Here is a 22563-nt window from a genome sequence, read left to right as displayed (position 1 = left end):
ACCATCTTCCTTCATCCTCCTGCTTGTCCCTCTTACTGCACTGTTGTTTATATTCACATGTCTCAGAATGTTGTAAAAGTTTCACAATCACTTATATGTCTGGGATTTCTACCTGAAAGCTTCAATGTCCTCAAATAAATCTTAGGCAAATCCAAAATCTCATCTCTAAAGCTCAGTCCTTCACAGTCACCAGAGGGAGACTTTGGGTCCACATGTTAGACAGTTCTCTCCACCACTCAATAAGTTTCTGCTTTAAAGTTTCTAAGTGTGTAGGAATCCTCAGCATTGCTCATGGGAGGGGGGCAGGTGGAGCTCACATCTCTGAACACACAACTCACTTCCAGTTTGGCTTTGACCAGTGCAAGTGCAGGTTCTCCTCAGCTGCTACAGCCTGTATTCAGTCTGAACGACTTTCAAACCACAGTAAAAGAAAAACAACCACCAATATCCAATATCACACAGTTTATTCTCCACCAGACTATGAGAAACACAGAAACACAGCACTGTTCTGATACACACCCACACACACCCTTTTTGGACTAACAGAAACAAACAACTATTTTGCTCTCACACACACTTTCTATCACACACATTTCTATATATATTTAAGGCCACTTTAAACACCCAATTCAGTCCGGACTGCTCACACACTTTCACTTAGTCAATATAGTCTATAGTCAGTATCTTTTAGTGTTTGAGTCTTTCAACAACCCTCAGAACATTTAAAAACACGTACATTCATTAACACAACGTACATTTCACACTTTCAACACTTTAAACCCACAGAACTATTTTCCTTCCTCCACTAGCTGGTTAGCTAACAAAGCCATTACAATATTTTTGCTATATCCCATCAATTAAGTTACCAGCAAAGTAAACATAAATCCAAACCAAGAAAAAAATTAACTAATCAATATAAAAATTATAAATTTGAAAAATTATAAGCTAATAATAAAGAACAAAACAAATTACCAATAATTGCTTTTTAAATTACATAAACGTTTACGAAGTGAGTAACATTGCTGCTCCTGATTAATAAGTGGACGGCAGTGGATTCAACGTGATTCTGTTACATGTTGCAAAGTGCACATGGCCCAGATTTTGAAAATGGCGCCATATGCAATGTTCATGTGGGACCAAAAATACAGAAAGCGTGTTGGCACATTCTTTACATGGTACAAACCTTTGCATTTTAAAGGAGTTTGTTATGTTGGTTTCAATTAGCTCTATTTTGTAACTTTAAAATCATAATATATAATATTAATCCAATAAAACTGTCTTGTTTTTTCACACACAGAAGCTCCAATTAATGCAAACAACATCCATAGTTCTTTTTCGAGTGTATTGAGCAGAACTTTATGCAGCAGCTGAATCACTTTAGTAGTATAGATACCACATGGTTACGCGTGCATGAGTGTGCATGTACTGTGCGTGTAGTGCATGGTGCCTGTTGACCATTAGTTACCCCATAACCCCTCTCCTCCTCCTCCTTCCCCCTTCCTCATCAAGTGGGGGATGTTGAGATGGTTCATTATCTGTATGTGTGTGTGTGTGTTACCTGCCATTGCGCATGGAGCTGGGTATCCTTATCAGCTGACAGTTAGACGGTCGCCCCCTGTTCATGTGTTGGTTCATAGTTCTATGACACCTGTCAGTTACAATCAAAGCGTTGGGGCTTCCTCCAATCAACTGTTTTCAATGTCACATGTTAAAGGGAAAACCTCTTTTAAAACATGTATATAGTTTAAGAAGTAGCCTCGTTATTATCATCCTAGCGATCGCTGCCGCTAATGCTGTTGCTGCTGTTGTTGCTGCTGAATCGCCAAAAAAATCGCCATCGGTGATCATCCCGTCCTATTGCCGCTACTGCCGCTAATATTTTTACGTATACGGATCTGCAGGTATGTCTCACGGAGATCTGTCTACTATTGAGCCTTTTTAGATGCTGCGATGGAGTGGTGTGCTCCGCGTAAAAAGAGACGCGTTGAGAAGCGTGCAACTCCCGTGCAGTTAAATCTAGAACATCAGGGAATCCAGGGATATGTTTACAATATTAAATACAATTCGGGGAATGTTGAGCTAAATGTTGGTGACTGTATTGATGGAGTTGATTGTTCATTATGCGTTTATCGGTAAAAGATTGTAGACTTTTCCGTACATCAGTGTGTCCCGACCTGAGCCAGCCTGGCTTCCCAGAGTCGATGTATGTAGTGCAATGGGTCGGTGGCACATTGCCTGTGATTTACAGAATCGAGACCGATCGTTTTAACAAACCACGTGAAGGATGGCTGGAACGTCCATTACCCCATTTCATTGGAGGAATGTGACACATGGTTTGAAACTGTGTTTTTTATACAGTGGAACGACTGGTGATCCCTGCAAAAACTGTTTGGTTATATTGATAACGCGATACAGAAAGACACGGTCTACACGTATTATGAAGCTGTTAGAAAACGTCTTTTTCTCACTACTAATCCGAGCACTGCCGATCATGGGCTGCGTACCCTCAGTTGTTTGTCTATGCCCGAATCATCAGACACGTTGACTACTACTGAAAATTAAATGGTCATTATTGACATGTTTATACTTTGATGTATGTAGTGTGTGTGTGTGTGTATTGAACAAAATGTCATATATTTTATAGAGAGACTGTGTTATGAAGAGGAGACCGCCCGAAGTGGTTCTATGGATGACGCTGTGGTACCCATCACCCCAACGCTAACAGATCCTTCACCTGTGTATAATGTATATGCTGACGACCAACCGGATGATCAACAGGAGGCCTATTCAGGATTCAGACGTGGGCACGTGGAAGAAGAACTCCCCTACCGTTTATATGCTAATCTACTCCTGCATGAATCAACCGATAGACCTGACTATACGCCCACACCGTACGGCCGTGTGACTATTACTGCAGAATTTGTGGATGTTCTAAGTGCTGTTTTTAGATGATGCATCTATGAGATGATAAATGCATCCAAAAGAACAATGTGCTACGCATGTATGGCTGAAAATGAACAATTGGGTCGTCACACATGCAAGGACTATTCTACCAATCGTGAATATGATATGATATATGATATGCACGCTGGGAAATCTACAGACGCGTCTTTAGAGATTCTTATGACCCTGTGTTAGAACATGTTTATTCTGAAGTAACCAATGACTATAGGTAAAACATGACTATGCTTCGAGGGGTAGTGGAGGCTGTTCTCTCTAAAATAATTATAAATTATGATTTGTATGAGTATGTAGCAGTGGAAGTCAGGACTATTAGACGTTCCAAACATGAATGAATCATCCAAGAGGTCTATGATCTCTGGCGTCATTGAACATAAAAAAAATAAAAATAAAATAAAAAATAAAAAATAAAAGAGATATTATTGTGTGTGTGTTATAGTATTGGATATATATATAGTATAGTATTGGATATAAAAAACAATGTATTAATCTTTTAGTTATAATGATGATGATGATGTGAAGAAAATGTTCTCTAAGTGGCAGTTGTTGAAGTATGAACGATAAAGACATTAGTTTGTGTGTATGTGTTATCATTAACGTGTCAATAAAAGAATTATTGGTTCATTTATGTTTTCTGAAGCGAACATGGAAAGCACTCTGGATAAAATATATTATGATCCGTCCCACCCCAGAGGTCTAGGTAGTATACAGAAATTGTATAATGCAGCGAGAGCAAACACAGGTGAAACAGTATTTACTGAAACAGGATGTGTTTACTCTCCACGCCAATGCAGCCAGACATTTTCCAAGAAACAGAATCCTGGTCAGTGGTATAGACAAACAGTTTCAAGCTGATCTGGTGGACATGACTGCTTATGCCACACAGAATGACAGCGTGAGGTACCTGCTGACTTGTATTAATGTTTTCTCCAAGTATGCTTGGGTGAGATGTCTTAAAGATAAATCGGGGACTTCTGTAACTAAACTTTCCAGAGAATGTTAAATTCTTTCAATATTCGGCATTTTTCAACTAAAAATTATACCAAAGCATGTGTTGCAGAGCGGTTTAATGGAACTTCACGCACCAGAATGTGGTGCTATTTCTCTTCTGTTAATTTGCGGTGATACATAGAAATCATACAGGATCTTGTTGGTTCCTATAATAATTCTCACCACAGATCGATAAAAATGGCTCCTGTAGACATTAATAAGAGTAAAGAGTCTGAGGTCTTTAAAACTCTTTACAAAACAAAGCCCAGGAGTATTGTCAGCTTCAAGTACAATGTGGGAGACACTGTACAGATATCGAAACTGGGCGGTGTTTTTAGGAAAGGATATGAACAGACATTCAGTGATGAATATTTCACGATATGTGAATGTGTAGCTCGAGAGCCACCAGTGTACAGATTAGTGGACTGTGCTGGTGAAATACTGCAGGGGATATTTTATGAAAAGGAGCTGCAGCATGCGATTGTCGATTTAATAAAATTTAAAAAATTTTGGAGAGAAAAAAGGTAGGATGTGAAAATAATGTTTTGCTAAAGTGGTAGGATGGCCTGAAATGTTTAACTCTTTAATACCTGAAAAGGATATAAATGATCTGCATTGAAGTGCTTAACAGCAGGACACGCCAGTCCAAGCGAGCATTACATAGCGTGCAGCTGTGAGGAGCAGATCATTGTTTAACCATCATGGATAAAAATGGATTTTACATCACACTCCCGAGCAACTCATCATCACATATATACCCAAACAATAAAATATGGAATTACACAAAAAAACTCGCTAGACCCATAGTTCTTGAGGAACCCCACGAGGTGCAGTTTCCTCGGGTCTGGAACACCTTTTTACGCAAGGATGCTGCTATAAATATTTATAACACCGTAACGAGAGGTGTACAACATTACACTGTCTGTGGGATTTTACGAAACCGTCAATAAAATAGTGAAAGAATTTAACGCTCACGTTACTGAGAATCCGTCTACAGCCAGAGTGTCCATGCAGTATAACAATATTACAAATCATGTCTACTTCATGGGGGCTAACGGTCTAATGTTCATATTCAAGGGAAAACTCGCTCAGATATTGGGATTCAAACCGGGAGTAGCTTTTATCATCCCTGTAGATGCCGAAAAGAAAAAGATCCATATAGCTCCTTACCCTGCAGACATCCACGGTGGTGAATATAATATATTTATTTACAGCGACATTGCAGATTATCAGCTGGTGGGGGACAGTCACGTGCCACTCCTAAGAAGTATAAACACATGCGACGACGAGCGTAGGATGCCCACTCTGAGTTATGATAAGCCGCACTACACATCTCTCTCCAAATCAGTCATAGACCACATAGAAAACGATCAGAATCAATATATACCATTTACATACGGAAAAGTAATCATTAAACTCCATTTTAGACCTTTAAAACAATGTTTCTGAAACACAGAAGGGTTAAATGACCTATAATCCAAATACACACGATGATGGGCGATACACGTCTTGTTATCTAAATCAGGCAGGTGGTGAGTTACCAGGATTTATTGGCAGTAGTGCTCAATACGGAAATGGACTTGGAGGTGTTTTCCAGAGTCTCTTCAGAATGGCCATGCCTTTACTCAGACGGGGGTTCAGTCTTGCCGCTCCTCAATTGAAAAAAGGAGCGAAGGGTATTGTGGGTGATGTGGTGTCTAATATTGCGAGAAGCACGCAGAAGCAGGAGGGAAACGGACTAGCGGTGTATTGTAAAAGACCAATAAAAAGGCCTCCTGTGGGATATAGGCGTGGCGTCACAGAGCCCAAAACCAGGAGAAAGTTGTGTAAAACAGCAAGGATTGCTAAGAAAAAGCATTGTCGCAAAAGAGGCAGGACCACACGCAGAGCAGACCTGACAAGCTCCGATATCTTCTGAAATAAACAATGGCTCTGATTCACAGCCAGTCGCAAGAGTGTGTAAAGAGCGAACTGGACCTTTTCGCCAAACCCTACACACAGACCAGTATTGAGAAAGCCACTTATGTCGAAATTCCACCACTGTCTGCGATCACCCCCCACGGGCCTCTGGAATTCTACATTTCATCAAATGGAGAAGATTATCTAGACCTAAATAATACAAACCTGTACACCCGCGTCAAAATCACCAACCCTGATGGGTCCGATTTGTGAATTATCTGGGAGCATCACTTTTTCACAAGTGGACATCACCTTAGGGGATCGTTTGATTACTCAAGCATCAAATACATATCCATACAGAGCCATTCTGGAACTGCTTACAAACTTTGGAAGAGACACTCTACACACACAATTCAGCACGGCTCTGTTTTGCATGGATACAGCTAACAACATGGACGATTCATCGATAGATGGCGACAGTGAAGGTCTTGCATTGCGGGCTGATTACACCCGAGAGAGCCGTATCGTGGAATTATTAGCACCGATACACGCTGATCTGTTCTTTCAAGAGAAACTATTATTGAACGGAATTGATATAAAGATAAACTTTATATGTTCAAAAAACGAATTCTGCCTTATGACGTCTACAGACACTCAGTTCAATGTCAGCATTGTGTCCGCGAGTTTATTCATCAAGAAAGTAGCAGTGTCTCCCAGCGTGAGACTGGCTCCCACCATGGCCCTGCAACACACTAATGCGAAATATGCTATAGACAGAGTGTGTGTAAAAACCTTTTCAGTACCTGCTGGTACAAGAGTGTGCAACCAGGAAAATCTTTATATAGGTCAAATCCCTAAATTTGTCATAATAGCGTTTGTTGACAACGAGTCTTCACGGGGAGTTATTCTCACAATCTTTTTAATTTCCAGCATTACGATGTTGAATTTATGAGCCCTTACGCAAACCTTTTCAGCCGTTGTTTAATAGGGGCCAGTGTGTTCGCGAATACTACCAGCTGATACAGACAACGGGGAGACACCTAAAAGACCGTTCGCTGGCGATATCTGTTCAGTGTTTTGCTAGAGGATAAATCCTCTTTTGTTTTAATATGGATCCGGACGAGGGATGCACCAGTCACGTATCTCTGGTTAAAAGCGGAAATGTCTGCAAGAAGAAAGATTTTTATTAGACATTATGAATACAGTAGAGTTGACGAGTATTTTTAAAAGGATAACCAGCAAAGAAGCTGATTTCTTAGGCGTCTTTCCATGCAACCACTTAAACGATAAGAAAATAAGCAGATTACCCGCCATGCTGGTTGTTAACACACACCCTTCTCATATGCCTGGAGAACACTTCCTAGGAGTCTATTTTACGAAAAAGGACAGTTATTTTTTTGACAGCTTTGGTAACCCCCCCACACATGTTCAATTCCCGCCTGTTATTAACACATTTCTTAAACAGAATTGTAAGGAGGTGTTTTATTCTATGAAGCAGGTGCAGGATAATAATTCAATGGATTGTGGTCAACACACCGTGTTTTTTGTTTTTTCTGTATCATATGCAAAGAGGGGTGTCTTATGAGGACTTTTATGGACAAATATGGCTCAAATCTGATGATATCTTGTTTACAGTTGTGTTGGTTTTATTGATAATGTTGTATTTCTCAATGACAATAAAATAAACAATACAAAAACATAATGTGTAAATAAAGACTCTTTATTCATACATTGCGTGTTTATACATATTGTTATAACACAATGGTCACAGATTTTAAAATGCATGTATTAGATACAATAAGTAATATCAAAAGCTGTATATAAACATTATTAGATGAGAAAATTACAAAACACATTAGAAATTGGTCACAATAAACAAAATGTTGAAAAAAATTAAACCAAAAGACACATTGTAATACAAATAAATCAATAATATCTACATGAAATTAAAAATTAATCCATACATTTGACTTCCTTTTACGCCTTGGGGTATGACTTAATGCAGGGTTATGCTCACTCAAGGACAATTTAGAAGGTGTTTGACAATCACCCATTTTAATCCCTGTAATGAGCCATGTTTGGGATGGATGGTAACGGCACGTTGAGAGCGGCCATGACCTGCAAAAACTTGTCCCAACCCAGAGGCTTTTTGTCATTAGTCACATCCTGAGGCTGTGTAATGCTTTTCACCAGATCGTGTATGTGCGACCCCTTCAAAACCTCCCCGTCGACAACAAGCTCCCCCTGACCGGTCCATGAGACAGAGGTTTTAGCCATAGTGTCTAATATGTGCTGTGCATGTCTCTTATGTTTAACGGGCATGTGTTTTAGAATGTCCTCCAACATTACGTCAGAGGTGCCGTAGGCACCAGCATCATAGACTTGCGTGACTTTAGGATGTACAACGTCGCTGGTTTGACCACCAGATAGTGTCAAGTTGATCACACCTTTTTCACGATCACCCTGTTTCACCAGTGACAAGTACCGTTGTAAAACACTAGAGTACTTTTTGGCCTTTTCATACAAATCGGTGTCAGACAGACTCAAAATATTGGCCATAGCTTTATCTAGCTCATTTTCCACCGACTGTCTGATAGAACCCGTATTTTGATTCTGCTGATGCTGTTTTAAAGCATCCAGCTGGTGCTGTGGGATCAAATACATTTTCTGGGCATGTTCCATTACTTCAGAGTAAAAAGACACTCAGCTACGCGTAATGAGACTGGCGATTAATGGAATGGTGGCTCCTAAAAGAGCCGGTAAGAAGCCTCCACTCTGATTAATTGTTTTTTTCTTTTGTGAAATCCCTGCTTTCTTGTTTGCTACTAATCTAACACCGGCTTAGTTCCTCTTGAGCGGTATTGTTTGTCCGACAGCGGAATGTTCCCCTGTAACTCATTGTCGGCAATTTCACACAGAACATTTATAAAGTCAGTCCCTGCATTGTTCACTATGGCTAATCTGACCCTAGGAGGTGCTTTATATAAAGCCTCCAAAAGAATCAGACTTCTACGCATGCACGCTGACATTATCAGGATCTCCGGCTTTTAGACACGTATACGACTTGACGGTCAGAAAGCAAGTCTGTTCTGAGTCGTAGATGATCAGGGGTCTTGGCTTTAAAGTCTATGAAAAGATACCCGAAGGCAGGACTTGTAGCATCGTTAAAAGCGTCCAGGAAAAATTTGCTATTGCCGGGAAACATCTGTCTAGCCAATAATGTGATTTGGTATTTGTCACGTGTGTTTTTAAATAACACTAAATAGTTTGTGTTTAAACTGATGGTCCTACTTGATTTACCCTGAATAAAAAGATTCTGAACCAGGTACAAACAGCTAAGATTTCTATGATGAACATATTTAGTGAAAACGGGATAGTGTAGTATCACTCTTGCTCTTGCTTTAGGTTTATCCACCGTCAAACTATTACACCTCGCTGGCTGCACATCCAGGAGAGAATGAATTCAAATAAAATATATCAAACAAAACAACTTAAGAAACTCACTACATCACGTAAGACACCATAACTTTTAGCTCTTAAAATTACCGCTCCACATGTTCTTCTTACCGAGCACTTGTCTTAAAAAAGTGTCCGTGTGCAACAAAAGAAGACCTATAGTTCCTACCTAAAAACAATTAAATAAATCACACAAACATTTAAATATGTAAACGACATTGAAAATTACATAAATAATATTTATGCCATTTAAAATGTAGAAATTTTTAGAGTAAAGGCCTTTTTATTCCAAACAATAGTCTCAGATTCAGTGGTGAGGTGATCGCCATCTGAAACCCCATTGGCCACGTATGACCTAACAAGACTCTGCAGTGACTGGGGTGTGACGATAGAGGCGTTTTTGGCATTTAGAGTGACACCTTTGCATTTCACCTGCATCTTCCCACGTTTGGTGACATATGCGTAACACTTAGGACCCCCGAAACAAACGCTGTAATAAAGTCTTCCTCAGGCAGTCTACACACATCACCATCATTAATCTCATTGGTTAGGTCGCCCAGGTATGGACCTAGTGGTGGGATCCAGTAACCGTCTTTAGATGTAAAAACAATGCTATCAGTGTCACAATACAACACGTGCAATTTGTCGATAACATCATATAACACGAGTCTCGCGTGTGCCGTGGTCATGGCTCCTATGAAGACATTGACATCCTTAGTTTTAAAAGCTTGCTTGTCAGCATGACGTAGCCTTTTTCAACAGCCTTTTGAAGCTCAAATGACACCCACACCCCTGAAAACTGTCTCTCACCGTCTCCATGTTTCCATCTCATTAAATTGATGGTTGAACATGCTATTTGGGATCTTACTGAGAGGGTTCAACTCTGCCTGATTTGTACACTTCATGCAGGCATGAAACAGGCATCCTGCAAACTCATAACACGGGTTTGAGTGTGCGTGGTAACCATATACATCAGGGGTGTCCAAACTTTTTGGCTCAGGGGCCATATTGACATTAAAAAATTTTCATACGGGCCAGCATGATTTTTACATGCCACTGATGGGGGAGGGGGGTTGCTTCTATGTATTTCCTTTTATTTTGCTTTGTTTACTATGCTTTCTGCTGCTAGGTAGATCTGATAACAGTCTGATCTGGATAAATGTAGGTTAAAAAAATAAATTGAATGCAAGTATTTTATGAAATTGGACTCAAACTCAAACCTTTATTCAACAGAATCAACAAATAACAGGTTTGCATTAATGTGAAGGGTGATACTGAGATCTCCACTGCAGTAAACTGGGCAGGTCTGGCTCAAAAACGGTGGTTTTAATGCGCAAAATGTCACGCAGGTGGGAGTCGCTTAGTCTTGTTCTCACACGGTTCTTATTCATGTTCATAACTGAGAATGTCTTCTCGCACAAGTATGTCGAGCCAAATAAGCTCAACATTTTCTTAACAAATGTTCGAATCTCTTGGAACCTGTCTTTATCCAGCTGCTGGTGAAAGTTGACAGGAAGGAGTTTTTGGTGCCGGCTGTGACAGTCTGCAGCTCACTGAGCTCCAACTGCAGGTGGGCTGGAACGTCACTGGGATCCACAGAAAAAGGAGACGAAAAAAGCGTGATCTCCTCTTCAATTGTTGCAAAATCCCTGAAATGCTGTTGAACTTCCTCAGCCAGAGCTGAGATGTTTGCAGCATACCTCCTCATTTACCTCCTCATTTGTGCATTTCTGTGCACTGGAAATCGGGTCATTATTTCTTGCAGAAATTGGAAATGTGTGGTATTGGGCTGCGTTTGTTACAAGTGGCTTTGGAAAAGTATCAGCTTGGTCCGAAAGGCTTTGATACGTGAATACAGTTGGCTTATCACTGCATTTTGCCCCTGAAGGTTCGTGTTCAGCACGTTCAGATGTCGGGTTATGTCGACTAAAAATCCAAAATCAGCCAGTCAAACAGGATCGGTTAGTTCTGGCATCGGTTGTCCCTTTTTTTTAAAAGAATTGTCCAATTTCCTCTTTAAGAGAGTAGAAACGGTGCAGTGCAGACCCCCGACTGAGCCATTTTACATCAGTGTGATACACAACTTCTCCGTATTCAGTGTGAATGTCCAGTCAAAATTGTTGAAACTGGCGGTGGCAAAGGGCTTTGGAGCAAATATAATTAATAGCCTTTATCACCGGTTTCATAATGTGATCATATTTCAGATGTTTGGCACATAGAACTTGTTGGTGAATAATACAATGGAGTTTTATAGCTTTACCTCCTTCTTCTTTGACTTTGTTACACACCAGAGTTGATAATCCATCCGTAATAATCCCCGTGATTTTATTCCACTGTAGTTTTATGGCATCTACGGCGGAACAAACAGAATCAAATAAATCTGTCCCTCTTGTTTGGTCCTTAAGTCTCTGGAAGTCAAGTAGCTCTTCACTCACGTTCATTTCACTGTCCACTCTCACTGCTTTCGTCGCAGGGTAACGAAGAAAATTCAAACTTTACTCCTTTTGCCTCCAACTGTCTCTTAACATCGGATGAAACTTCTTCAATCCTCCGTGACACAGTGCTACGAGCCAGGAAAACATTGGAGAACTGTTGCTTTTTCTCAGGACAAATGTTCTCTACCATTTTCATCACACAGTCTTTAATAAATTCACCCTCAGTAAAAGGTTTGCAGTGCTTGGTTTTCAGCGTTACCACCTAATAACTTGCCTTTGTGGTATTTTCATTCGACTCTTGTGAAAAAGCTGCTGTGCCGTTAAACCAGCTTCAAGTTGCTTCAATTTTTCACCGCGTTCGTTCCCAGTTAGCTTGTTGTAATTAGCATGTTTCTCTGGTAGCGCCTCTTTATATTAACTCCTTGAACACAGCCACAGTCTCTTGGCAAATTAGGCAGAGACAGTTGTTTCGTAACTCAGTAAAAAATATACTCCGATTTCCACTTGTCCTGGAAACGGCTGCACTCGCTGTCAACTTTCCTTTTCTTCCTTCCAGTTGCCATTTTAGAAATGGGCAAAAAACAGATCAGGCGCAAAACGGGGTCGCGAGAGTTCGGCCACAAGTTTACTGCCATCTTGTGATGAAATATAAAATTGCTTTTTTTTTAAGCGTGTATTTTATTCTGTGGACAACAGTGCTGGCGGGACATATATTATTGATTTTATGACAGAGGGTTCCAGCCAGTGGGGCCGGACTTTGGGCATGTCTGCTCTATAGCATCTATCTGAACAGTCGCATCTACAACCCTCACATTCACGCTAGCTTCCCTGTCTGTCTGAAGACCCTCCTCGTGGTTATCAGTAGGTGTTAATACATCAAAGATCTCATCCAATCCCAGCTGGTACTCGCTGTCTACTGCCCAGATTTGAAAATAGATGCTGACGAATTGGTCCACTCCTAGATCCTCGAAGTCCGTGGTTGTGAACCCTGTGTCGCCTTGTAGATCGTTAAAGTGTGTTGTTGGTAATATGTCTTTCTGGAAGATTTATGAAGGAATCAGCGGTACAGCATATGTTAGCGGATCGTCTCCATCGTTTCTTCTCCTTTTAGCACTGGGTAGCCCGTCGCCATGTTGGAGGTTTTCTATTTAAAAACAAAAACAACAAATATCACATTACCATATATCCTACTAATGACACTGTATAAATAATCTGATAAATAATATTATTTATTTAAGATATACACACACCCTTTTCACACGCCTGTCTATGAACTAAAACATTCCTGAATTCATGCTTAATATAGTTTTTAAAATATATATATATGTGAAAGTAATACATTGTATATAGCTTATAAAAAAATACCCACCTGTATAATATGCCATTTTTTCCAGAGGTTTTTGATCTTGTGAGGAGAAATAGGACGGGATGATCACTGATGGCGATTTTTTTTTTTTTAAATTCAGCAGCAACAACAGCATTAGCGGCAGCGATCGCTAGGATGATAATAACGAGGCTAATTCTAAAACTATATACAAGTTTTAAAAGAGGTTTTCCCTTTAATATGTGACGTTGAAAACAGTTGATTGGAGGAAGCCCCAACGCTTTGATCGTAACTGACAGGTGTCATAGAACTATGAACCAACACATGAACAGGGGGCGACCGTCTAACTGTCAGCTGATAAGGATACCCAGCTCCATGCGCAATGGCAGGTAACACACACACACACACACACACCCATATACACATCATGAACCATCTCGACATCCACCACTGGATGAGGAAGGGGGAAGGAGAAGGAGGAGGAGAGGGGTTATGAGGTAACTAACGGTCAACAGGCACCATGCACTACGCGCACGGTACATGCACATGCACGCGAAACCATGTGGTATCTATACTACTCACGTTAAACTAAGGTCCAATTATTTTTTATCTTTGTTGTTTCCACTAAAATATAATACATGGTAGGAGCCAGAAGAAGAAAACGATGTTGTCTTTTAAATAAACTTTCTGTGTGTGTCTCCTCCTCCATTTTCACTTCAGGTTCATGATTCAAATCTTGGAGCTCATAGTCAGCTGCTTCATCAGCAGGAGGTTGATGATATTTTCTATAGCTCAAAAAACACCACCAATAATAACAAGAGTCATAAATACTAACAGTCTAAGACGTCCATCCTTGTCTCCTCCATCACTGATGTCTCCAGCTCCATCCTCTGTAAAAAGAGAATGAGATGTGAGATGTGAGGTGTCAGGTAGGTGATGAATCCATTTCCTCTTCAAACTCCTGTCAGACATTATCTACTGCACTTTGATCCCATCACTCATAGCAGCTGTTTGCTACAAAGTCTCATCAGCAACATCTTTAGAAAACACAAACATCTGATCTGTGATGGTTCACTCTCACATCAACAACCAGGAAGCAGCTTCACCTCTGATCCACACACACACACACACACACGCACATACATACACACACCTGAGTCAATGACTGTCATTGTGATGGTGCTGATGAGCTGAGGTGGTGGTTGTGTGTTGCTTTTTCTAACATAACACTCATATGTTCCAGCGTCATTGACCGTGACGTTCTTCAGAATCAAAGAAACGTCTCCGTCCTTCATCTCTGGATCTTTTAGCTCCACTCTGTTGATAAAAGATGGATGCTGGAGGTCTTTAGACATATTCCCATGTCTAAAAACAAAGACGTCTTCCTCCAGGTCCTGTCTCATCCACTCTAACAGTTTGATGACTCCACCTCTGTGATCCAGACACTGAAGAGTAACATCATCTCCAGTCTTCACTGTGATCTGTTGTTGGTCTGAACAAAAAACATAAAATCCAGATCAAAACACAAAGTAAACATCAGTAAAACAGTTCATGAGGTCAAATTCTCACAGCTCTAAAGTCACAACTTTGTGCAGTTTGTGACATGATGTGGAAAAATCCTGACCAACAGTGATGTGGAAGCAGCTGCACTTCAAACTCACCTGAGTCTTTAACCTTCAGGTGGAAGCTGCTGATGAACTGAGGACTGTTTCCTTTGATTCTAACATAACACTCATATGTTCCAGTGTCTTTGATGTTGACATTCTTTAGATTCACAGATGTGTCTCCATCCTTCATCTGTGGGTCTCTCAGCTCCACTCGACCATGAAAAGATGGATGCTGGTAGTTTTCATATATACGATCATCTCTGAAGAAAAAGACAAAACCTTCTGATTTGAGATCAGGCCTGATCCACTTTACGAATATGAGGTCAGCACCTCTGGGATACTGACACAGAAGAAGGACGTCTTCTCCAGTTTGGACTGTTTTCACTTGGGGATCAGAATTGAAACAGAAATAAAGAAAAGTCAGTAATAAAGTTTTTTAGGAGACATTTTTTGTTACACTTTCTATTGTGTGTTGTTTTAATTTTTGAAGGACCTGAAAAGGAGGAGACGGCAAGGGAAGGGGTTATAGTAAATTAAAGTTTATTTAAACAAAAGGCAACAACAGAAAATCACTCCGTGAGGTTCACATGTTTGTGAACGTGTTTTTGAGATTGTTCAATGTTCATCATACAACGACCTCTGGAGTGAGTATCTGTTTGACCATTAGATACGAGTAAGATCGACTTTATAGTTTTAATTTTAGACTTGTTTGACGTATGAGCACTACTCAGAATGAGCAGGTGCACAGTAATTTTACTCTTTGGCATGTTTGGCCTGTCTACAGAGATGTTCTATTTTTAGACGTGAAGCGGGTGAATTCATTCTTCAAATGGGGTCATTGAATGTCAAAGACATTATTGTGATATCTACAGTAAAAAAAAAAAATCTAACACTTTGCAGTGTGAGGTCATGTTTTTCTTAAAGAAAAACTCTGAACCAACATGTTTAAGAGTTTTTCTCTGTGCTGCAGTAACATTAAGTTTAACACTCTGAATAAACCCGGAGCTGTTGGACCTGCAGCAGATTGTCCACTGACCCAGCTTACCTTCAGAGACAGACCAGTTCAGGAGACATGTGACGAGACACACACAAAAGGTCCATTTAGAAGAAGACATCCTTTACCTCTTCTGGCTCCTATCTCTCTCTCTCTGTGTTTGGCTCTGTCTCTGTCTCTCTCTCGCTCTGTCTCTCACTCTGTGTCTCTCTCTGTCTCTCTGTCTCTCTCTCTCTGTCTGTCTCTGTCTGTCTCTCTCTGACTGTCTGTCTCTCTCTCTGTCCCTCTCTCTCTCTCTGTCTCTCTCTCTGTCTCTCTCTCTCTTTCTCTCTGTCCCTCTTTCTCTCTCTCTGTCTCTCTCTCTCTGTCTCTCTGTCTCTCTCAGAGATCAAATGTACAGTATGTGGAACTTTGACCTCAATAATAAACACATTATTTAATTATCACCTTTCTGACTGTTTCAACCTAAAAACTGACAAATTATGACTTTGTAAAAGTAGAATTCATGGCAGGTCGGCTGTATTGGATTGTATTAGATTGTGTATATATATATATATATATATATATATATATATATATATATATATATATATATATATATATATATATATATGAAGAATGGTGGAAAAATCAATAAAAATCAATATTTGGAAATTGGACTTTTTTAGATTTTCTTTAGACTAATAGATGATTATTATTATTTGGTTTTAAATTGGACTTCTGGTTATGTGGGTCTTTTCCTTTACATGCAAAGCGCAACAAGGAACTAATAAAGTTTTTCTAATCTGTAGCAGGGACACTGGGGACAAATGGCGACATCTGCTGTCTGACTTCTGTCTTCATGTTCATATGGAACGATGAAAGAATACAGAACATGTAGGGAGAGAGTTAAACCAGATGGGATCCCGGCTGCTATAAAACCCCAAAATAGAAGAAGAGGAAGAGGACGTGCTCTGACATCATACGGTGTAACTTCCTGAAGAAACTGAAAACTCTCAGCTTTGTTTGGAGCATCATTTTACACAGCAGCTGAATCATGTTAAACTAAGGTCCAACTACTTTTTATCTTTGTTGTTTCTACTAAGAAATAATGTTTCCAGCACATTAGGAGCCAGAAGAAGTAAAGGATGTCTTCTTCTAAATGGACCTTCTGTGTGTGTCTCCTCACATGTCTCCTGAACTGGTCTGTCTCTGAAGGTAAGCTGAGACAGTGGACAATCTGCTGTAGGTCCAAACATTTCCTGAAAACAGGTTTGTGGTAGAGAGGAGAATTATGCCTCTGTTGGTTTTTAAGGGCTCATCGTTCAGTTGTTTCTGTTTTTATTAAGGGTGGGTGTCACTAGGTTTATCTAAATCTTCTTCTTTATTCTTTTCCCTTCAGCTGTTCCCTTTCAGGTGTCGCCACAGCGAATCATGTGCCTCCATCTAACCCTGTCCTCTGCATCCTCTTCACTCACACCAACTAAGTTCATGTCCTCCCTCACTACATCCATAAATCTCCTCTTTGTTCTTCCTCTAGACCTCCTGCCTGGCAGCTCCAACCTCAGCATCCTTCTAACGATATCACTAGGTTTATCAAAATAATAATTTTAAAAAATTGATATGTTAGGGTCCATTCATATTAGATTTGTGTGTGTGTGTGTTTGTGTGTGTGTGTGTGTGTGTGTGTGTGTGTGTGTGTGTGTGTGTGTGTGTGTGTGTGTGTGTGGATCAGAGGTGAAGCTGCTTCCTGGTTGTTGATGTGAGAGTGAACCATCACAGATCAGATGTTTGTGTTTTCTAAAGATGTTGCTGATCATGAGCCCCAAGTTTTGAATCCTAACGCTGAAGTCTCTCTCTCTCTCTGTCTCTCAGGTCCCCACATTAACCCTGTGATCATCAGGAGCATTGTGCCTCATTGTTTTCTCACTGGGTCTCTGTGCTGCTGCCTCATCCCTGGATGGTCCGTCTCTCTTCAGGATACTGATTTACAGGAGTTCATGCCAAATAATTCATGGAACATAGTGGGAAACATGACTGTGGTAGAGGAATCAGATTCTAAATGTACTTTTATTCACACATTCCAATTAAATGAGTCAGTGAAAATATTGTTTTCTTTTGTCCAACAAATACAGATTTAACCAAATTCACAAATGACAGATTTCAGTTTTCACTGAATTGTAGAAAACAGAAATCAGATCACAAAGCAGTGAGACTTCTTATGAAAATCTGATCAGTGTGGATCAATAAAGGCCTGAAACTCTTCCTGAATTCAGAATAAACTGATGACAAACGTAATGAGCTCTTTCATACCAACTGCTGCAGAGAAAACAAACCACCAACATGTACAAAGAAGGAGGAAGTGTGATCACACGCGTTGCTCTCATGTCACCCAGTGGAACAATGCAGCGAACGTCTCTTCAGCGGCTGCTCTGTAAGTACAATTTAAACTATGAGACTTTCAGCATGAGGTCAGATAAATGGAGACATAGGAACAGAAGAAGACAGATCATCATCAGGACATTTGCTGATCAAACTGAAGCTAAAGGTGAAACCTGAACAGGAAAAAGCTCTTTGTTCTCTGACCAACATTAGAACTCACAGGCTCTGATCCCTGAACAGAAAAGTTAGAGAATCATTTGTCACTTTCAGCCCACGTGGAGTCAAATGCACATTTTTATCTAAACTGTCTCATTCAGCAGCTTCAAACAAGTCCAAACTTAATGTCCATATTGTTGGACAGTCTCACTTCAAAATGCTGCTTCTTCTTTGTGTCTATGTGACATTTCGTAAAATAACAGAACTGTTTATGACGAGTATGAAACAGAAACTAATGTTAAATAAAGAAGCCAACTACAAATCATGATCATCAAAATCATCGTCCATGTAATGTCTGCTCGTTTGAGACAGTGATATATTTATGGCTCTGTATGAATATTTTAGCTATTATTCACTTTATGTTGGTTTTGTTAGATAACTATGTTGTGTAATTCATATTATTATTATTATTATTGTTATTATTGTGATAATTGAAGTGTTTTTCGTCTGAAGTCGACTCATCTCATTTGTCTAGTTCAAACCATCCTGACTCTCTTGTCTCTTTAGTTGTGATCTCTCTGTTTTGCTGCACAACAAACCAAGGTCAGTAAACTTCTTCTAAATCTATCTATTTATTGTCTTTGTACTGTTTCTGTTAAATATTATTAAATCACTTCATTCTGTTTCTATTAATATTATTTTTTGCTCAAGATACACTGAATCTTTCTCCAGCTCGTCTGACTGTGAGTCCCAGCTTCTCTCAGCTGTTTGAAGACGATTCTATCTCTCTGATCTGTGAGGAGGACGACAGCTCTGCTGGATGGACACTGAGGAGGAACACAAGCAGAGAGACCAGGAGTGACTGTGGAGCTGAATGGGGAAAATATGCTGGTTCTTCATGTAACATCAGTTCAGTTCACCCATTTGACAGTGGAGTTTACTGGTGTGAGTTCAGAGATGGATCAACCAGTAACAGCATCACCATCACTGTCACTGGTAAGATCAGACTGTGGAGTTAGTGTTGATGAAGCTGTGTGGAAATGGATGAAATGCTGTAGTTTGTCTCTGTGTTTAGACAAAGCAGTGATCCTGCAGAGTCCTGTCCTCCCTGTGATGGAGGGACATGATGTCTCTCTGCGCTGTGCAATGAAGAACTCCTCCAAGCTCCCAGCTGATTTCTATAAAGATGGCTCCCTCATCAGGACTGAGCCTACAGGTCACATGACCATCCACCATGTTACCAAGTCTGATGAAGGCCTCTACAAGTGTAACATCAGCAGTCATGGAGAGTCTCCACCCAGCTGGATCTACGTCACAGGTCAGGAACCTCCAGCTAATCTTCAGCAGGTTTCTAAACTGGATCTGTGATCTTTCATGTGACAGAGAAAAGTTTGAGAACAAACAGAACGATTATGTTCAGTTTCTTAGTTTAATTTCTTCTGCTTCATTTTAGAAAAACCTCCTGGCTCCTCTTCTTCTCCTCCTCTGTCTGTGGTGTTATCTGTTTCATCCATCTCTGGTCTGGTCCTGCTGGTTTTACTGGTTTTACTGGTGAAACAATGTTTTTACAGGAAACCGAAAGGTGAAATTTTACACTTTTTCCAGACTTTTTCAGCCCAATTTAACATTTTGGACAGAAAACAATATTGTAAGCTGCTGACTTTTCTACTGTATATTACAGCTGATAAAGAAGAAGTTAGAGAAAGTGACATTACACAGACAGACATCAACATATTACATGACCAACAACAACCAATCAGACGGAGCAGAGGTTTGTGTGTCTGTAAGTGTGTGTGTTTAGTGTTTTAGTTTAAAACCTTCATACTCATACTTATTATTATGAAGAGTTAAAATTCTATTATTATATACAAACATTATGAAACAAAGTTTTTGTTGCTTTATTTCTTGAAACAGTTGAAATCAGGCAGATTATGCAATAGATGGATTTATACGTCTCCCCAGCTGTTTCTTGTTATTTGTTTATAATTATTTGGAGTAAAAAATGGTAAAGAAGTTATGTATTTCTGACACTGATAAAACACTATTAGCCTATTAATATTAATATAGTTTTTTTTTACCAAATGTAAATCTTCTAAAGGGTTTTTCAAAAGTACCACTCTGGTTTCAGCTGGTGCCCCAGTAAATATTTCTAGATCTGCCCTGTTCTCAAATGGTCAGACTGATGTCAGCGTTAATGGAGAAAGATGTGTAACTTTCCCATGTGCTGTGTGCACTAATGTCCCCCCACATCATCACAGCTGCTGAACTGTGCACTGATAACAAGTCATATTGTCCCTCTGGAGGACGCAGCGTCATGATTTCCATTTAGAATGTCAAACTTTAAATGTCCGACCACAGGACAGTTTTCCACTTCCTGACACTAACAGCAGCTTTACTACTGTACCATGTGTAGTACCTGCAGTGAAGTACTTTGTGTATTTTATTTTGCAGACACTGATCCAGCTGCAGTTTGCTCAGCAGTGAGGACAGAAGACGTCAGTTATGGACAGATAGTCATTAAAAACACCAAAGCAAAGACAAAAGGTACAGCTGCTTTTCTTTGTCTCTGTCCTGGTCAAACACCAAAGCAGGACTCTGCAGCCATGATGCTCAATGCTGACATCAGCACGTTAACATGCTTTATAAGCTACAGTGTGTAGAGACGCTTTACAGCCGACACAATGATGATATCATACTTTTAACTGGAGGAAAACAAAGGGAGATTAGAGACAAACATACTTTAAGATCCATCACCTACTGAAAATATCATGTTGTTGTGTGTTATGTCTTTAAGGTTTATAGCAGAGCAACTGTCAGTCAAAACCACAAACTGTGTACAAACATATAAATAGTTAACACAGTTAGTTAATGCTAAGAGAGTAGTGAGAGAAATCACACAACATGATTTCTACCTTAATAAATTTACATTTTCTATATATGTATATATTTTTTAAACTCTACATGTGGAAAAACAGAAACTTCATGTAGATTTTAGTAAAACAATGAACTGATGCTGTGGAGGTTTGTCATGAGTGTGATCTTCTGTGGTTAATGACACTGTTTGTTTGGTACCTTGTTGATATGTTAAAGGTAATAGAACGAGCAGCTCTGTCGTCCACTTTCCTGTTTGTGATTCACACCCTCCAAACCTATATTTGCTCTTTGCTGTTTCACAGCAGAGGTGTGAAGAACAAAACTGCTACCAGCCTCATGATCTCAGAATCAGGAAATAGGAAAATTATTTATTATTATTTTTAAATAAAAGGTGAAATCATTCACCTTGGACATGTGGTCACAGGCAGCAGCTCAAATAAACACAAAGCTGCAGAGAAGAAACACTACACATTCTACTTTGTGATAAGTTATGATGAACCAGTCTGTGGGAGACAACAGGGTGATGGTTAGTGGCTGATTCTCAAAACCAGCTACTGTTAATTCACTTCTTATTAAATACATTATAAAAGCAAATGTTTTGTCCAATAAACTTTGTTTTTAATCATCATTGTCTCACGCTGTCTAAACTGTGTGTTTGTGCTCAGAGCTTCCAGCCAAGACAGAGGACGTCTACTCTTCACTGAGGTCGACCTTTACACCTTCACCCCAGTAAAACCACTGAGGACAAGCTGCACCTGTAACTGGTCCTCAGTCCATCAGACTGTAGAACTTTATTTTTAGTGTGTCTTCAGACAGCAACAGAACATGAAGAAAGACAAACTCAAGTTTCTTTTTCTAGAATCTGTAAGAATTATAAGAAAAATGAATTAATTAATGATTAATACACAATATAACACATTTGTTAACTCCATCACATATATGGACTTTTTCAATTCTCTTTTCAGTGTCTCTTCAGTCCAAACAGCAACGTGTCCTCTTCTGCAGGATCAATAAACTTTAGTCTCATGTCTTGTTTGTCTCATATGGTTCTGTGGGTTTCATATAGTTGTCAGGTGGAAAACTTGACTTTCTCTTTTGTTTGTGGTTGACACATTCACACCTCTTCAGTGCAGAAAACCATGGACTAAAAACAGACTGTTGTTGGTCGGCTGAGACAAACTAATGACTTTAATTTAATTTTCTCCAGGACTGTTTAAAGTTCACACTCTGAGCTACATCTGTCTATCACAGTATGATTTAGTAGAAAAGTATAAAAGTTCAAAAGTTACTGGAGTTTGCATCTTGTGGTGAATCAACTGGTCATGAAGACTCTTCTTGATCATTGATGAGGGAACATGTAGGTCTATTCTTTACTGTGCAGGCAGCTTGTGAAGGATTTTCCACAACACACAAACTGCTCAAAACATATTTAGTAGCCAAGTGTCTTTTATTTCTGTATTTTTTTTTTCAGTCTGGACTCTTTGTTACTGTGGATACAGAGAATGT

General features: G+C 39.7%; 2 protein-coding genes and 1 long non-coding RNA gene across 8 annotated transcripts in view; 2 read left to right on the top strand and 1 right to left on the bottom strand.

Moving 5' to 3' along the window:
- The window catches only part of LOC137137932 (V-set domain containing T-cell activation inhibitor 1-like), a 54410-nt gene extending 38538 nt beyond the window's left edge, over nt 1-15872 (bottom strand). The window contains exons 1-4 of one of the 3 annotated variants that reach the window (XM_067524770.1): nt 15718-15872; nt 14727-15056; nt 14219-14557; nt 13555-13955 (exon numbers count right to left, since the gene is read on the bottom strand). In XM_067524770.1, the coding sequence (XP_067380871.1) occupies nt 13858-13955; nt 14219-14557; nt 14727-15056; nt 15718-15787 (837 nt within the window). In that variant the 5' untranslated portion in view covers nt 15788-15872 and the 3' untranslated portion in view covers nt 13555-13857. Of the gene's footprint in view, nt 1-13554; nt 13956-14218; nt 14558-14726; nt 15057-15717 lie in introns of those variants that run through there. The other 2 variants (XM_067524772.1, XM_067524769.1) reach the window with 2 other exon arrangements.
- On the top strand, nt 1212-3411 carry LOC137137949 (uncharacterized). The gene is made up of 2 exons (XR_010915866.1): nt 1212-1901; nt 2645-3411. It is a non-coding gene; the product is annotated as an uncharacterized lncRNA (long non-coding RNA).
- Nucleotides 15673-22085, top strand: LOC137137910 (low affinity immunoglobulin gamma Fc region receptor II-like). 4 transcript variants are annotated; one of them, XM_067524726.1, is made up of 11 exons: nt 15673-15746; nt 16458-16863; nt 17521-17687; nt 17781-18079; nt 18751-18786; nt 18895-19179; nt 19259-19501; nt 19637-19765; nt 19865-19966; nt 20635-20727; nt 21723-22085. In XM_067524726.1, exons 4-11 carry the CDS (start codon nt 17989-17991, stop codon nt 21788-21790), a joined length of 1047 nt encoding a protein of 348 aa, XP_067380827.1. In that variant the 5' UTR covers nt 15673-15746; nt 16458-16863; nt 17521-17687; nt 17781-17988; the 3' UTR covers nt 21791-22085. The 4 variants fall into 4 exon arrangements, with proteins under 4 accessions (XP_067380827.1, XP_067380829.1, XP_067380828.1 ...); XM_067524728.1 differs by having other exon boundaries at nt 17521-18079; nt 18916-19179; XM_067524727.1 differs by having other exon boundaries at nt 17521-18079; nt 19865-19954.
- The last annotated feature ends 478 nt before the right edge of the window (nt 22086-22563 follow it).

This window comes from Channa argus, chromosome 12 (genome assembly GCF_033026475.1).
Source record: "Channa argus isolate prfri chromosome 12, Channa argus male v1.0, whole genome shotgun sequence".
Taxonomy (NCBI): domain Eukaryota; kingdom Metazoa; phylum Chordata; class Actinopteri; order Anabantiformes; family Channidae; genus Channa; species Channa argus.
This window is presented reverse-complemented; position numbering and strand designations above follow the sequence as displayed.